The 17,298-nt window shown below is 31.7% G+C and overlaps 3 protein-coding genes across 5 annotated transcripts in view; all 3 read left to right on the forward strand.

The window, feature by feature from the left end:
- Positions 1-3,379, forward strand: part of LOC128025850 (myopalladin-like) — a 31,280-nt gene extending 27,901 nt beyond the window's left edge. For all 3 annotated transcript variants that reach the window (XM_052612405.1, XM_052612407.1, XM_052612406.1), the window contains one exon: positions 1,438-3,379. In XM_052612405.1, the coding sequence (XP_052468365.1) occupies positions 1,438-1,595 (158 nt within the window). In that variant the 3' untranslated portion in view covers positions 1,596-3,379. The remainder of the gene's footprint in view (positions 1-1,437) is intronic.
- Positions 3,380-3,962: 583 nt separating this feature from the next.
- gpatch11 (G patch domain containing 11) lies at positions 3,963-8,033 on the forward strand. The gene is made up of 8 exons (XM_052612411.1): positions 3,963-4,118; positions 4,520-4,746; positions 5,660-5,701; positions 5,791-5,911; positions 6,105-6,195; positions 6,327-6,449; positions 7,682-7,763; positions 7,837-8,033. Exons 1-8 carry the CDS (start codon positions 4,069-4,071, stop codon positions 7,893-7,895), a joined length of 795 nt encoding a protein of 264 aa, XP_052468371.1. The 5' UTR covers positions 3,963-4,068; the 3' UTR covers positions 7,896-8,033.
- Positions 8,034-8,497: 464 nt separating this feature from the next.
- On the forward strand, positions 8,498-17,009 carry LOC128025851 (interferon-induced, double-stranded RNA-activated protein kinase). Its single transcript, XM_052612409.1, has 19 exons — positions 8,498-8,828; positions 8,919-9,048; positions 9,220-9,365; positions 9,534-9,660; positions 9,739-9,791; positions 10,416-10,568; positions 10,651-10,783; positions 10,874-10,914; positions 11,017-11,131; positions 11,411-11,445; positions 11,535-11,586; positions 12,238-12,314; positions 12,395-12,514; positions 12,675-12,800; positions 12,882-13,086; positions 13,820-13,963; positions 15,517-15,615; positions 16,177-16,239; positions 16,368-17,009. Exons 1-19 carry the CDS (start codon positions 8,716-8,718, stop codon positions 16,491-16,493), a joined length of 2,058 nt encoding a protein of 685 aa, XP_052468369.1. The 5' UTR covers positions 8,498-8,715; the 3' UTR covers positions 16,494-17,009.
- Positions 17,010-17,298: the final 289 nt, after the last annotated feature.

The raw sequence follows: 17,298 nt of genomic DNA on the forward strand, positions 1-17,298 counted from the left end.
TCATCTAAATTATTTTAAAAGGTTTTTTTTCAGTTATATTATTGAATTTGATATTATTTTATATTATTCTAATAATTAACATAAAAAATTTAATTAAACTAGTATATCATACTCCATCTGAAACTATTTTAAAAGTGTTTATTATTATTATTTTTATATTATTATATTTTAGATTATTATTATATTATTATATTTTTCTAAAAATTAAATATAAAACATTAAATTAAACTAGTATATCATACTCCATCTAAAACTATTTTAAAAGTGTTTTATTTAAATTATTTTAGGATTATTTTTATATTATTATATGTTATATTATTTTATATATTATTCTAATAATTGAACATAAAACATTAAATCAAACTAGTATATCATACTCCATCTAAAACTATTTTAAAAGTGTTTTATTTAAATTATTTTAGGATTATTTTTATATTATTATATGTTATATTATTTTATATATTATTCTAATAATTGAACATAAAACATTAAATTAAACTAGTATATCATATTCCCTCTGAAACTATTTTAAAAGTGTTTTTTTTTAGGATTATTATTATATTATTATATTTTATATTATTATTATATTATTTTTATATTATTATGATAATTAAACATAAAACATTTAATTAAGCTAGTATATCATACTCTGTATAAAACTATTTATAAACATATTTGGATTATTTTTGGATTATTTTCATATCATTGTATTTTAGATTATTATTACATTATTTTTATATTATCCTAATAATTAAACATAAAACATTAAATTTAACTATTACTCCATCTAAAAATATTTTAAACATAATATGTTTCATTATTTTAACAAATTATTCTAATAATTAAAAAATTAAACTACTATATTATACTCCATCTAAGACTGTTTTAAATTTAATTTTTATGATTATTTTTCTAATAATGAAATTAAATTCCACTACTAAACCTCAATCTATTTTAAACATTTTTTTTAATAATTATTTTAAGAAATAATTATAGTAATCTGACATTAAACTGCTATATTATACTCCATCAAAAATACTTTTAACATAATTGTTCTAGTTATTTTAGACATAACTAGTTATTTAAAAAAAAAAATATATATATATATATATATATATATATATATATATATATATATATATATATATATATATATATATATATATATATACAGTGCATGTTTTTGCGACCCTTATATAAAGTATAAATATAGACATATTTTAATCAATTAATTTGTCATAGTGCACTGCACTGCAAAAAAAGATGATTAATAAGATTTGTAAAACAAAATTCTGAATGTGCACTCTCTCTTATGCAATTATATCACATTTAACCCCAAAATGCTAACAGATGTAGTTCTTTAAACTATCTGACTACAAATATATATTACAGAAGATTTTCAGCAACAGATATTTCCAAACGTGTTGTTTTCTGCAGCTCAGTGGTATCAGCACGTTCATCCACCGATGAAGAAAACGCAGCTCAGCGGGAGTCGATACTTGGATATAAAGTCAGTCTTTCCCTTGAGTAACAACGGCCTCGACACATCCTCTTCCTCCCGAGCCGAGCGAGCGGCAGAAAGTGAGGAGCTGTAGACGCTCACAGAAGAGCAAACAAGGATCTGATGTCGCTGCGTTCGTTTGTAGTTCAAATAAAACTGTTCTCGCCCTAAGATCATCCGAGATCAGGAGGAGTTTGTTTCTTCGTCAGATTTGGAGAAATGTAACATTGCATCAGTTGCTCTGCAGTGAATGGGTGCCGTCAGAATGAGAGTCTCACAAGTAAGCCACAGTCGATCAGTGAACATCTGGAGAAGACAAAAGATGGAACAAGTCCAGCATTAAGATGATTTTAACTCAAATACTAGTCCTCTATCCTTAACCCTTTCCCTAGAGTTGACGAGTTATCTCATCTTTTAGAAGACAACGCTTTCCCGCCATTGATTCGTTTTTACAGCTTTTCGTGTTTTCACTGTTATACACTCGGGGGCGCTATTTACACATCTTCTGAACAAACAACAAAAAAAAAAAGTGAAGTGACATTCAGCCATTTTTTTTTTAACAGTGATTTCCCATGTAAACAGATGCATATGATAAATAATGCGATTCATCAGCAATATAAATGAAAACTGCATGATGATAAAGAGTGAAATGTTGATTAAGGAAGTGGTGTATATCTGTGAAAGCTCTGGAGGTGTTGATCCACACGATTTATGCTTTGATAATCGTTCTGAATATTATCAAGATGTTAATTTTCTCACCTTTTTGCTCAGATCTATACATTTTTATGAAACCTACCTATGTTCAAGTGTTGTTAAAAAAGAATGCTTTAAGCATGAGTAAAACTGTTTTTTGTTTTTTTTTTTTACCTTTATTTTGTTGTGTTGAATATTCAGATATACATACAGCAAAATATACTGGAGTCCGTCACATTTGAGTGAAAATGATCAAAATCGCTGGAAATGGCTCGCAACTTTTAAAAAAAAATGCTGGTGGGGAAAGAGTTTATAACACTTCTGATCTGAATCAGGAGAGAAATCTGCATAAGATCAAGCACCGTTTCAACAGCTCTAAACAAATATGTGTCTGGATTTTGATGTGAGAGACGACAGGAGATGCACTTTCTCACTCGGACTCGCATTCTGACGGCACCCATTCAAAGTGATGCAATGCTTAAGAATCAAACTCATCTATGTCTTTCATGACCTGACGGTGAGCACATTTTCAGCAAATGTTAAGTTTACGACTGAACTATATCTCTAAGATGATTTGGTCGATGAGCTTCTGCTTGTTTTTCCTCACTGTATTTAAAGTGTTTTGCACATTAATTTTTCCTTTATTTATGATGAAATTTGTGCCATTTGAGGCATTATGTAATTGTGTTCTGGTCTGTTTGTTTTTTGTTTTTTGCTGTTCTGCATTTTAATCTGGTCTTTTTGTTGGACTGTGAATGTGAGCTCCTTATCAACTTCTGCTATCGTTTCATGCTTTGGTTTAATAAAGAAAGCACGAGAGATTCAGAAAGACAGATTTAGATCAATGACATTAAAAAGTCATCTGATCCTAAATGAAGCTGGAACTGATCAAATCTATTGATAATCTATTTAATAAAGTACTACAGAAGATTCCCTTGCGTTGCATCTGGAAGGAAAAAAATAATTTTGTCGTCTTTATATAATGAATACTGCTGCTTCAGATTATTCTCTGTATAGCAATATAACAGAATCTTACATTAATAAGATTATATATGAATTGTGGAAGTTTACAAAGCCAATGTATTGTTATACAATCACTAGAATACAGAAATGCAAATACCTAATATGTTGAAAATGTACAATAGTTGTTTTTCTTGAAAATAAAGTTATATTTATTCAAACAAAGACTGTGTCTCTTCTTCAATGTGTTGCATAGCTAACAAACAGCACATTTTATTTGTATTATTATTATTATTTATCGCTGCTAAAGAAAAAAAACATCCTGAACTTTTAATAAATTATTATTATTTTTAAACTCAGATTTCATATTAAGAGTCTCTTCATCATCTAAACTGTATGAAAATATGATGTCTAATCAAAACTATAGAAAGTAAATATATATATGATTCACACATTAGAACAGTAAATTATTATTATTATTATTTATTATTATTATTATTATTATTATTAAGCAGCCTGAACTATGAATACATATTTTTGGAATACACTTAAAATTGCAACAGATTATATAATCTATTGCAAACAAATAAATAATTTTTTAATTCAGATTTCATATTAAGAGTCCCTCTTCGACACACTAAAGAACCGTTTTTTTCTTATTATTTTTTTAAATAGTTTTTTAATTATTTAGTAAAAATAAAAAACATTAAAATACTTATTAATATAAAAATGTTGTTGTTCCTGTTGTTGTTGTTGTTTTCGGAGCTCACAGAATCAGTCTAAATAGGAACCAATGACACTTTCTGCTGCGTTCCAGTCGGACTTTTTTAACAGAAGGAGCGACAAAAGCGATCCAAAGGAGTTATTTCTATTTCGATTATAATTTGTTCTCAGTTTCTAAATAAATTACACAGATGGCTGATGAAGACGATGATTACATGTCTGACGCTTTCCTGAAGCAAATGTGAGTTTAAAACACGTGGTTTGTTGAAATACCATCCTCTCGCTGCCAGAATGATTGCTGTTTGATTGCGCATAAGAGAAAAACAAACATCTTAACGTTACATGTTTAGAAATGAGAGGATTATGCGATTTAGGTTCCTCAGATTAATTATGATGTGAAGATATGCTCGCCATGGTTTTAATTTAATGATTATAAAATGAGTGTAAATCTAATCAGTTTCCACAAATAATTACAGAAACACAAGTGCATTGAGATTTTAAAGTATAAAGACTGAAATAGTACAATGGAAAACTGTGAATATTGTAGAGAAAACAAATGCAAATGTTTAATTTCAGACTACTGATTATGAAATGCTCCTAGTTGTGTCTTACTGATGTTTTGATGCTTTTACACCGAAACAGTCCAGATGTTCGTCCTGGTGTACCGATGGTGAAGCGTCAGAAGGAAGCCATCAAAAAAGAGGCTCTACATAAAGAGAAGAATGCACAGAACCGGCAGAAGAGCTACAGAGAGCAGGAGAAAGAGAGTCGAGAGAGCGCGCTGCAGAGCTCCATCAGCAGCCAGAATAAAGGCTTCGCTTTACTGCAGAAGATGGGATATAAAGCAGGACAAGGCCTGGGAAAACAGGGTCAGACATTCAGACTCTTAAACGGACTGTTTTGTGTTCAAAAAACACACACACTGCTGTTCTGTAAGATTTGTAATGTGTTTTAAATAAGCCTCTTTTGCTCATCAAGGCTGCTTTTAATTGATTAAAAATACAGAAAAGGCTGTAAAAAATCTTAAATAATATTTCAATTTAAAATAATGGTTTTCTATTTTAATATGCTTTAAAATATAATTTATAACGCTGAATTTTCAGCATCATTACTCCAGTCTTCATTGTCACATGATCTACGGAAATCAGAATAATATGATTATTTGCTACAGTTTTTTTTGGAACCTATGATACTTTTTCCAGGATTTTTAAATTAATAATAAAGTTAAAAAGAACAAGGTTTGTTTAGGATATAAATCTTTTCAAACAATATAAGTCTTTATTATCACTTTTTATCAATTTTACACGTGCTTGCTGAATAAAAGCATTCATTTCTTTCAACAAAAAGAAAAGAAAGAAAGAAAAATACTGACCCCAAACTTCTGAAAAGTAGTGTATATTGTTAGAAAAAGATTTATTTTCAGTTCTGTTTAAAACTTTTTATTAATCTAAGAATCCTGAAAAAGTATCACAATATTAAGCAGAAAATCTAATAATCAGAATATTAGAATGATTTCTGAAGATCATGTGACACTGAAGACTGTTGGAATGATGCTGAAAATACAGCGGAGCATCACAGAAATAAATTAAAATTGAAAGTTTATTAACATAGAAAACAGTTATTTTAAAAAGCAATAATATTTCACAGTTTTTACACTTGTTTCTGTATTTCTGATTAAATAAACACGGCCTTGATGAGCAGAAGAGACTTCGTTAGAACCCATTACAAGCAGTGTAATATAGCTTTGCGTGTATTAATAAAAGTTCTGTTCTGCTGCTGCAGGTGCTGGACGCGTCGAGCCGGTTCCTCTGAACATCAAAACAGGTTCTTCTCTGATTCTTCATAGTAAGTGTTGATTATATAAGAGCGTGCTCAGAAAGACTGACGTTTGTGTGTGTCCCTGCTCTTGTCAGACAGAGGCGGCATTGGAATGGAAGAACTCAAGAAGAGGAAAGCAGACGAGGAGCTTCAGAACTACAGGAGAAAAGTGCAAATGAAGCAACAGGGAGAAAAGAAATCAATAGAGGATTTTAGGTATGACATCAAATCCCATAGAGCTACAGTATCATATTTAACATGCAAGCCTCGATCTTCTGTCACACAGTATTTAATACATGCCACACAGCAGACTCTTTTAGCATGTAATCAGAGTCCAAAAATCAAGGACTCATGATTAGAGTATATTAGATCTTATAATGCATGTGTATGAGTAACAGGTTTGTTACAGAGTGCGTAAGAGAACCGAAAGAGAGGAGCGTCAAACGCAGGGCGACCTGTGGAAGAGCCAGAAGGCCTGTGAGCAGCTCGACAGCCAGAAGGTCAGAAAGACTCGTTTTAAGGGTTAAATCTTAATTAGAAAATATTTGCATGAACGAAACAGAGGCTTCTCCGCACTTCATGTAATTAAAACAGAGCCGGCATGCTCACCATTCACTATAATTATTTTTAGGGCATCACTGTTCCCAGAGACAGCTGGTACTGGCCTGAAGCATTGAAAGAGGAAGAGGAGGAGCTTCTGGAGGAGGAGGAGACCAAAGCAGAAGGAAGTGATGATGAGGAGGAGGAACTCACAGTGAGTTCATGACACTCTCAATGCTCATAAAACTCTTTAAAGTGTTTTTATTCGTCCTGTTGTTTTTTTATGTTTGAGCTCGACGGATGCGTTCCACAGTACAATTATTTTGTTAAGTGTAAAATTCATTTTTTTTTTATTTATATATATATATATATATATATATATATATATATATATATATATATATATATATATATATATATATTTCTCTAAATAATGTGAATTGCAATATATAATTAAAGTATAATAATTTTTATTATATATACTGCCATTCAAAAGTTTAGGATCAGAAAGATATGTGATGTTTTTTTAAAAAGTGTCTTCTGCTCATCAAGGCTGCATTTATTTGATCAATAATACAGTAAAAACAGTAATATTGTGAAATAATATTAGAATTTAAAATAATGGGTTTCTATTTTAATGTATATAAAAATGTAATTTATTTCTGTGATGCTCCGCTGTATTTTCAGCATCATTCCTCCAGTCTTGAGTGTCACATGATCTTCAGAAATCATGAAAATATGATGATTTATTATCACAATATTAGAATGAATATGCTGATAATAAATCTAAAATAGAATTCTAAAATAGAATTCTAAAAAAATCAGGATCAGAAAAATAGAATTCAAAAGAATTGTGATTCTTATCAGTGTTGAAAACCATTTTGCTGCTTTTATTTATTATATCACAAAAGTTTTAGAACTTTTTTCAGGATTTTTTGAAGAAATACAAAAGAACAGAATTTTTTCAAAATAGAAATCTAATCTTTTCTTTCTTTTTTTCTGAAAGAAATGCTTTTACTCCGCAAGCATATGTTAAATTAATAAAGTGAAAATAAAGCTGTAATAAATAATTTACTTAACAAAGACTTATATTGTTAGAAAAAAACTAATAATTTTTTTAGATAAATACTGTTCTTTTTAACTTTTTAATCATCAAATAATCCTGAAAAAAATATCAGAAGTTCCACAAAAAAAAGCAAGCATCCCAACTGTTTCCAAAATCGATAATAAATCTGCACATTAGAATGATTTCTGAAGATCACTGGAGGAATGATGCTGAAAAATTATGAGCAGAAGAAACCGTTTGTGTGTGTGTATATATATATATATAATGTACTTCTTTATTTATGGGAAGTGCCCTATGTGGGCCTCTGTGTATTAAAATGGTTAAACTTGATTTGTATTATTATTTTGAAGCACTATTATGTTGTTGTCTTTTCTTCCTAGCCTTTAGACAAGCTGCAGTTTCTCACCTCGTATCTGCGAGGAGCTCATTTCTACTGTATTTGGTGTGGAACGGCTTATAATGGTGAGAAGAGTTTACGTATAATAACTGTTTGATACATGAATTATAAATCAACTAAACCGTTCTCCTCCCCCAGATGAGGAGGATCTGGGCTCGAACTGTCCTGGTGACACGGCAGCAGACCACGACGACTAGAACAACCCGGAATAACATGCAGCACTTGTTTTTAATTTGCTCTTGATGTTTTTTTTTTTTTCTTTTTTGCATGTCTGTGTTCAATATTTATGTGTTCTTATTCATCCATTAAATGCTGCATTGATATTTTGATTATAATTGTGTTTATGAATGTTTTATAACCACGATGCATCACTTCTGCGTAACTGAATCTCAACCGATCACAAACGTGATTATTATTTTCAGTACTTTTTATTAATTATTTCATAGTGGTGTTGAGTGAACTGTTACAATACTGTTTTATTTGTAGATTAATAATGATCACTTTCTCCATTTAGCCTAAAATACTTGTATTAACATTTTTTCAGTGGTTTATTATGGTTAGGTTTATTTTTATAGTATATTTTTAATTACACATGGGATTATTTATCGTAATTAATTATTATACGTATTTATATTATCGTACCTGGTAACTGATTTCTGAATCTAATGATTTAAAATAAATTTATATTGATTTTAATTTGTCTCCTGCACTTAAAAAAAAGGTTATTTTCCGGTGGGCGGGGCTTATCAACACGCGTGACCTTTGATTGGTCAATCCGATGTCTGGTCGGATTCCGGAAATCGAAACTTAATCGATCTAAATAATACGAAGAAATGAAAGTAAACTCGTGTGTGTGGTGGACGACTGTTAGTACAGTGTAAAATTGATTTAAAATCACGTCGATGCGTCTTTTAGTGCTCGTCCGCTGAAGATATGACGCTCTGCGTGGCGCTGACGTGTTGACGCACGTAAACTTCTGCCGCTGTCTGTTATTTTAGCTCTTTTTTTATCCATGCAATGGAGTCTCTGTCCGGGAATTACATTTCTCAGCTGAACGAGTACCAGCAGAAGACTCAGTGCACCGTGGAGTATGAGGAGGGATCCACAGATGGACCGAGTCACAACAAAACGTGTGCAACTCTAATGCTTTCATTCTAGATGTGTTGTAGAATCGAGTCTGAGAATGCAATGAGCTCTTCAAATCATTGTTGTGTTGTCAGGTTCACTATGAGGGCTGTTGTGAATGGACAGCGCTATTCTGAGGGCACTGGGAAAACCAAGAAAGAGGCAAAACAAAACGCAGCCAAGATCGCGCTTAATGCCATAAAAACCACTCAAAATACTGAACCTGTGAGTGTCCAAATATTAAATAAGTTAAAATCTATAATGCATTGCATTAGAGTGCATTGCTCACTTTTAGTGAAGTGTTACCAAATTTCATCTTCATTTTCTTATGATTATGCTCTAGAATCTACATCATTTGTTTTTAAATGTAAATAATGTATACGTCTCTAACTGCAGACTACGTCATCATCTGTTCAAAACTCTCCCAACACTATGACCGTGTCTCAGAGGAATTATATTTGCTGGCTTAATGAATATTCACAGAAGAGTAAGTTATTTTTCAAGGCTCAGGAATCCACTAAAATGGATCTAGGAAGCACTCAGTGAGTATTTAAAGGTTTGCACACACGCCTGTTCTTCTGATTTACAAAGTCCTGCTGAGAAAAGATAAAAAAAGTACAGGACCTTTTAAATAAAAATATAACCGAACTGCAAAATAAAGTCCAGTTCCTAGCAAGAAATACCACTGGGTTCTCTCTGATCTCTTGTAGTTTGTGTACGTATGTCTGTAAGTATGTTTGCGGTGAGAGAGAGTTTCCTGAAGCTTATGGAAAAAATAAGAAGGACGCCAAAGAAGCAGCGGCAACCCGTGTTTATGAAGAGCTGAACAAAACAGAGGTAACACAGCACTTATCAGCATGCCTTGGACTGTCCAATGCTCATATCTATTTATTTATTAATTTTTTGGCATTTCAGGTCTTCGATGACAACAGCAATAAAGCACAGAAGTCCGAGGTTGTGTCTTGTAGGTAAATGCTAAAAAACATCATCAGTCTTAAATTTGAAAATGTTTTCCCCCTCAGATCATCCGAGATCAGGAAGAGTTTGTTTCATGATCAGATTTGGAGAAATGTAGCATTGCATCACTTGCTCTGCAGTGGATGGGTGCCGTCAGAATGAGAGTCTCACAATAATCCACAGCACTCCAGTCCATCAGTTAACATCTGGAGAAGACAAAAGATGAAACGAATCCAGCATTAATATGTTTTTAACTCAAATAATCCTTAATAACACTTCCTCCAGCTGTTTAAACAGTGCAGATTTCTCTCCTGATTCAGACCAGAACACTTTTTCACTGGATGAAGTGTTATTATGGATTATAGACTCTATGTATTTGAGTTAAAAACATCTTAATGCTGGATGTGTTTCATCTTTTGTCTTCTCCAGATGTTAACTGATGGACTGGAGTGCTGAGATGTTTTTATCTGCTCTCATTCTGACGGCACCCATCCACTGCAGAGCAAATGATGCAATGCTACATTTCTCCAAATTTGGCTGAACTGTTCCTTTAATAGGTTCTTTTACCACACTGTATATTCCGCCCATGTCAAGTTGTTAAATTTGACATCTTGTCTTTTGTATTTATGTGCTAGCCAGGAGCGCGTCAGCTTGAGTTTTGCTGATGAATCTCGAAGCGTGACGCCTGACAGCAACTACATAGCACTTCTCAATAACTACTGCCAGAAACATAATCGCGTGTTTGATTTCAAATTAGTGGAGAAGCGAGGCCCTGCTCACAACCCAGAGTGAGTCTTGAACACGCCATAACTCTGCAGATTGATTCAAGTAAAAAAATATATATATATATCTGAAATCTTCTGTTTTTAGGTTTGTATATAAGGTTGTCATGAAGGGGAAGGAATATCCTGAAGGACAAGGAAAGAGCTCAAAAGAGGCAAAGCAACATGCTGCTCAGCGCGCTTGGAGTGAAATTAATGAGCAATCTGGATGGACCACACAGGCAAGACGTTTCAGAAATACAGCTGTGTTTATCATCTAGATGTTAACCATGTCATGCTTATTAATGCACATGCATGTTTGTAATTAACAGAGTTCTGAAGATGACAGCTCTTCACAAACTCAAGAGACATCGTAAGATGAACATAATAACTATGCATCTTTGTTACATTATCTGTTACATGCATGCTGTGCATGAAAAGATGCATTGACATTTACAGTTGATCTGTTTCATAGTAAATCTCGGGATGCACTACACTGCTCAAAAAGCTCGACTGAAACTCCCAGCTCAAGTTCTTCCGTTGTCTTCAAAGACTCATCTGCAATCAGCTCTCCTGTGGTCATAAGTCCTGTAAGTCTGCGTTATTGGTAGTGCTTGCATTTTTGACATTTTTGAAATATTCACAGATTTCAAAGGCTATGTTAGAGGCTGTCTATTACATAAAACATAAACATATTTGAGCATATTATATATATATTTGAACTTTATTAATATGAACTTTTATTAATTAAATGTGTGTGTGTGTGTGTGTGTGTGTGTGTGTGTGTGTGTGTGTGTGTGTGTGTGTGTGTGTGTGTGTGTGTGTGTGTGTGTGTGTGTGTGAACTTATGAAATTGATCTGTGTTGCAGAGTGCGAGTCCACTGAATGTGAAACCGAAAATAAAGTAAGCTTTTACAGTTGTTACATTTTTAGAACTTTACTGTTTTTTGAATTAATGACACAAAGTAACATTCTGCTTTTTCTTTCTTTTAGATTAGCACCAAATTTTAATCTGTCACCAAATGGTCTGGCCAGGAGTAAAGAGGTATTCCAACAATATTAACCAGCGATGGGGAAGGAAAGGAGTATAAAAGAGTGCTGGCTGAACTGCGAAATAAAACAAAGTGAAGTTTTCTGTGATGAATAAAAAATGCAAAGAAATTAGATTATTATGTATGTGAAGTTTGGGATATGTATGTTGTTCTTTATAATGATTATCCTCCATAAAGTAATGGTTGCAAAATTAATAGATAAGTAAAATAAAAAAATGCAAAGGATAGTAAAGATAATTTCTGCTACGTAAGAATAAAATCATGGTTTAGTAAATCATAAAAATTAAAATTTAAAATGTTCAGATAAAAAGTCATAATTACTAGATAAATTCAATATTATGAGGCAAATTTATGGAAAAAAATATGTATATGTTATTAATGACTTTTCATGTCATAATTTTACCTTTTTAATACAATAATAATATCAACATTTTATCTTATAATTATAGATTTTTATGTCATTATCAGGATTTGTCAAAGCATTTTTTTATCTGGCAGAAATTGGCTTCTATAAAAAGAAATTAAAAGTTTAATTAAAAAAAAAAATATATATATATATATTATTATTTATTTATTTTTTTACAGTTCCAATATCTTATTTACTTTTTCCTTTTCTCTGGTTTTTTCTTCTAATATTTCCACAGGTTGGTCCTAACATGAACACACAAAACCCAGCGAAGCCATCTGGAGGACAAACGTCAAACCAAGCTACAAAGTCGAGGTAAATCATAACCTGTTGACTTTAAATTTTGAAAAGCTTTAGAAATCATTGTTTTAAAACAGTTATGTTCATCTTTTTAGGTTTTTAGAAGACTTTGACTCAATAAATCCAATTGGCAAAGGTGGCTTCGGCCGTGTTTTCAAGGCTAGACGAATACTTGAGAGCACATTTTATGCTGTGAAGATAGTGAAGAGCAAAAAGTAAGTCCATTACCTTGTCTTTGTTTTAAATAATGAATGTAGTTTGTGTCTTATAGGTTACATCATCCTAATACCTGCAATGTTAGGCTTCGCATTGATGTCTAAAAAATGCTAACTAGGTTTAAAGCACGATGTCATAACATGTTCTGTATTTCCCTAGAAAAGCTCGTCGTGAGGTCGCAGCTCTGGCTAATTTTAATAACGCTAACATCGTCCGCTACTACACGTCTTGGGTGGAGGACACGGCGTACAGACACGAGTCTTCAGAGAGCTTCAGCCTCTCAGAGTAATTCACCCAAAGCAAGTCTTTCTGGAGCGAGCTGCAGTCTCCAGCTGTAACGTGTGTATTTGTGTGTGTTCGCTTTAGTTCTGGCAGTGACCCGGGAATAAAGTTCCTCTACATTCAGATGGAGTTTTGTGAGGGAGACACGCTTCGTGCCTGGATCGATGAAAGAAACTCTTCAGATGTTCGTGACCCAGAGAGGAGGACGGAGGCGGCGCAGATAAACAGACAGGTGCTGGAGGCTGTGGAGTACATTCACTCCAAGGGATTGATCCACAGAGACCTGAAGGTGGGTCTTGAACACACCCCAATCGCATCATATGACCCCTTTAAAGTTTATTCATTTTTTGTTGTGTGCTTTTAATTTTTTTATTTATTTATTTATTTTTTTTCTTATTTTAGTACTTCAAGTTGAATAAAAAAAAAAAAGATAATTAGAAAGATAAATCTAAAATCTGAACTAAAATCAAAGTTATATATGTATATATATGTATATATATATATATATATATATATATATATATATATATATATATATATATATATGACCCTGGAGTTAGGGTATATTTGTAGCAAAAGCCAAAAATATATTGTATGGGTCAAAATTATAGATTTTTCTTTCATATTAAACCTTGTTCTCGGATTAGTAATATGTATTACTAAGAATTCATTTGGACAACTTTAAATGTGATTATCTAAATATATAGAATTTTTTTTTTTTTTTTTTTTGCATTCTCAGATTCCAGAGTTTCAAATAGCATCTCAGACAAATATTGTCCTCCTAACAAACCATACATCGATGGGAAGATTATTAATCATCTATTGTATTAGCCTAAATCTAGAAAAAAATTACCCTTATGACCAGTTTTGTGGTCCAGGGTCAAATATATATAATTTTATTTCAGTTAACACTTATATATACACAAAATGTGATTTATTTCAGTTTTAGTTAATGATAATAACCCTGAATTGAAAAGGAATTCCTTTTCTTCTGAATGCCATTCTCTGTTCCTTTGTTTCAGCCGCTGAACATAATGTTCAGCAGCGAGGGAAGAGTTAAGGTTGGAGACTTCGGCCTTGTGACAGCAGCAGAAAATAATAATGACGAGCATCTGCTGGAACGGACGAAAAGGACAGGAACCCGTATTTACATGAGCCCAGAACAGGTGAGTCAGGAGGTGTGTGTTAAAATCAACACACAATACTGTTCACAACCCAATTTACTTTACTGTAATATTGCATATTTGATTTAAATTGGAATGTTCATGCACTAAAATGAATCATGCACTTAAATGAATCACAAAAAAATTTAATCATGCACAATAATGAATACTGGACAAAAAATGAATCATGCACAATAATGGATCATGCACAATAATGAATCATGCACAAAAAATTAATCATGCACAATAATGAATCATGCACAATAATGAATCACGCACAATAAAGAATCATGCACAATAATGGATTGCGCACAAAGATGAATCATGCACAATATTGAATCACACAGAAAATTGAATCATGCACAATAATGAATCATGCACAATAATGAATCATGCACAATAATGAATCATGTACAATAATGAATCAAGCACAAAATTGAATCATGCACAAAATTGAATCATGCACAATAATGAATCACGCAAAATAATGAATCACGCAAAATAATGAATCACGCATAATAATGAATCATGCACAATAATGAATCATGCACAAAATTGAATCATGCACAATAATGAATCACGCAAAATAATGAATCACGCAAAATAATGAATCACGCAAAATAATGAATCATGCACAATAATGAATCATGCACAATAATGGATCATGCACAATAATGAATCATGCACAAAAAATTAATCATGCACAATAATGAATCATGCACAATAATGAATCACGCACAATAAAGAATCATGCACAATAATGGATTGCGCACAAAGATGAATCATGCACAATATTGAATCACACAGAAAATTGAATCATGCACAATAATGAATCATGCACAATAATGAATCATGCACAATAATGAATCATGTACAATAATGAATCAAGCACAAAATTGAATCATGCACAAAATTGAATCATGCACAATAATGAATCACGCAAAATAATGAATCACGCAAAATAATGAATCACGCAAAATAATGAATCATGCACAAAATTGAATCATGCACAATAATGAATCTTACACAATAATGAATCAAGCACAAAACTGAATCATGCACAATAATGAATCACGCACAATAATGAATCATGCACAAAATTGAATCATGCACAATAATGAATCTTACACAATAATGAATCAAGCACAAAACTGAATCATGCACAATAATGAATCACGCACAATAATGAATCAAGCACAAAACTGAATCATGCACAATAATGAATCACGCACAATAATGAATCATGCACAAAATTGAATCATGCACAATAATGAATCACGCACAATAATGAATCACGCACAATAATGAATCACGCACAATAATGAATCATGCACAATAATGAATCATGCACAAAATTGAATCATGCACAATAATGAATCACGCACAAAATTGAATCATGCACAAAAATGAATCATGCACAGTAAGATTATAAGGAATATGTATTTACACAGTAAATAAGAATCTATTTGACTGAATGCATTATGAGATTGTAATATAAGTGTGTTTCTATGTGAGTGTAATGCTGAAAATGTCATTGTTCTAATCTGAATATATAGGCGACTCAAACATCGTATGACAGAAAGGTGGATATATACGCTCTGGGTCTCATTTATTTTGAGCTCATCTGGAATCTCGTCAGAGATGAAAGGAAAAAGGTTTGAATCATCTTTTTTTATCCTTTATATAATAATACAATCTGTGTATTCATCTTGAATATGAAATGTAATCTGCATGTATGTGTCTGATGTGTTACAGTACACTACTGAGAAAGAGGATGTTTGTTGTTTTCTTGTACAAACATCTAAACAGTCTCAAGTCAAGATACATTTACTTGTGAATCAGAATAACAATTAAATATTAAAATGTAATTATTTGAAAATTGAAATTAGGTGATTTTATGCTTAAACCAGGAGAGAAAAAAATACATTTAATTAATGGAAAACAAGATTTTATTAATATAATAATATATGAATTAATTAATATTTGTAAAAAAAAACAAAAAAACAAGATTTTTAATTTTTTCATAAAACAAGACTTTATACCTTATTTTGCTTCTTAAGTAAATGTATCTATAATTTAGAATATTTATACATTTGTGATAGAAAACAAAAACAAAAAAACAAAAAAATACTGAGTATCAAAAATATTTTTTTGCATTGTATAAAAAATGAATTTTTTTTTATTTATTTATTTTTTACTCTTTGACTGACTTTTAGATTTGGGATGATATAAGAAGTAGGGATTTTCCACTACAGTTCTCCAAGAAATATAGCTTTGAGGTGAGTGTAATTTCACGATAGAAGATTTTCTTCCGTGCAAGTGCTACCATATGAATATCAATCTGTTATTTTACATATTACCCTGCTATAAAGCTGACCGTTATCTAACATGCTGTCTCATGAAACAGCACAAACTCATAGGCCGGATGTTGAGTCCGAGTCCTGAAGAGAGACCAGACGCCTCCGAGCTGATCAGACAGATGGATGGATATACTAACATCCTAAAAGCAGATAAAGACAACAGGACGATTTAATGAGAACTCATCTCTTATATGCATTTATAATAATAGCTGTTGCTTATTCTGAAACATTTGAGGTGAAGCATTTATCAGATACTTCTTGCAAAAAGGTTCAAATGGCAAGTGTGCAATTCTAAAACTATGAGGGGGATGTCGATGTAAAAAAAAAAAAAGACAATTTTGTCATCATTTACTCATCCTTATGCCGTTCTTCTGTGGAAAATATGTAGGAGAATGTCTGCTGTGTTCTGTATAGCACAAAAGAAAGAAAAACAGAAGTGCAAAACAGTATAAGTCAGTTTACCTTGTGCCTAACATTTCTCTGTGATCATGGTGTTGTGTTACTGTAATTCAGTCTGTACGTTTGCATGAATTATCGTGTAAAGAATCAATGGTTGACACATTGTTGACTGACTTATTTTCATGAATTCCCTTTGGAACGGAAGTTGAATCCATTTGATGTGTCTTATTGTAAACCTGTCTGTATTGCAAAATATTCTGCAACAATAAATCATGGGGCTTTTAACATTGCCTGCCTTGTCTATTGTCAAGATCTTTAAAATGATACAGTAACCTAGAATGTGATGCATCTTTAAATTAAATTCAGTTTAGTTCATATTTAGCTCTTTTCACAGTACATGTTGTTTCAAAACAGCTTCACAGAAAATGCATGTTTTTATTTCACAATACCAATATATATATATATATATATATATATATATATATATATATATATATATATATATATATATATATATATATATATGTGTGTATTCAAGCTAAATGAATGTGCATTTAAAGAAATGACAGCATGAGCATT

This window comes from Carassius gibelio, chromosome A13 (assembly GCF_023724105.1).
Source record: "Carassius gibelio isolate Cgi1373 ecotype wild population from Czech Republic chromosome A13, carGib1.2-hapl.c, whole genome shotgun sequence".
Lineage (NCBI taxonomy): Eukaryota > Metazoa > Chordata > Actinopteri > Cypriniformes > Cyprinidae > Carassius > Carassius gibelio.

What these genes read in the sequence shown, in the direction of transcription:
- gpatch11 (XM_052612411.1), top strand. Translation starts at nt 4,069, where the DNA reads ATGGCTGATGAAGACGATGATTACATGTCTGACGCTTTCCTGAAGCAA. An exon ending in GACGCTTTCCTGAAGCAAAT is followed by an intron (nt 4,119 to 4,519) that starts GTGAGTTTAAAA and finishes ACACCGAAACAG; the next exon opens with TCCAGATGTTCGTCCTGGTG. An exon ending in AGCAGCTCGACAGCCAGAAG is followed by an intron (nt 6,196 to 6,326) that starts GTCAGAAAGACT and finishes AATTATTTTTAG; the next exon opens with GGCATCACTGTTCCCAGAGA.
- LOC128025851 (XM_052612409.1), top strand. Translation starts at nt 8,716, where the DNA reads ATGGAGTCTCTGTCCGGGAATTACATTTCTCAGCTGAACGAGTACCAG. An exon ending in TCACAAACTCAAGAGACATC is followed by an intron (nt 10,915 to 11,016) that starts GTAAGATGAACA and finishes TCTGTTTCATAG; the next exon opens with TAAATCTCGGGATGCACTAC. An exon ending in CTCCTGTGGTCATAAGTCCT is followed by an intron (nt 11,132 to 11,410) that starts GTAAGTCTGCGT and finishes TCTGTGTTGCAG; the next exon opens with AGTGCGAGTCCACTGAATGT.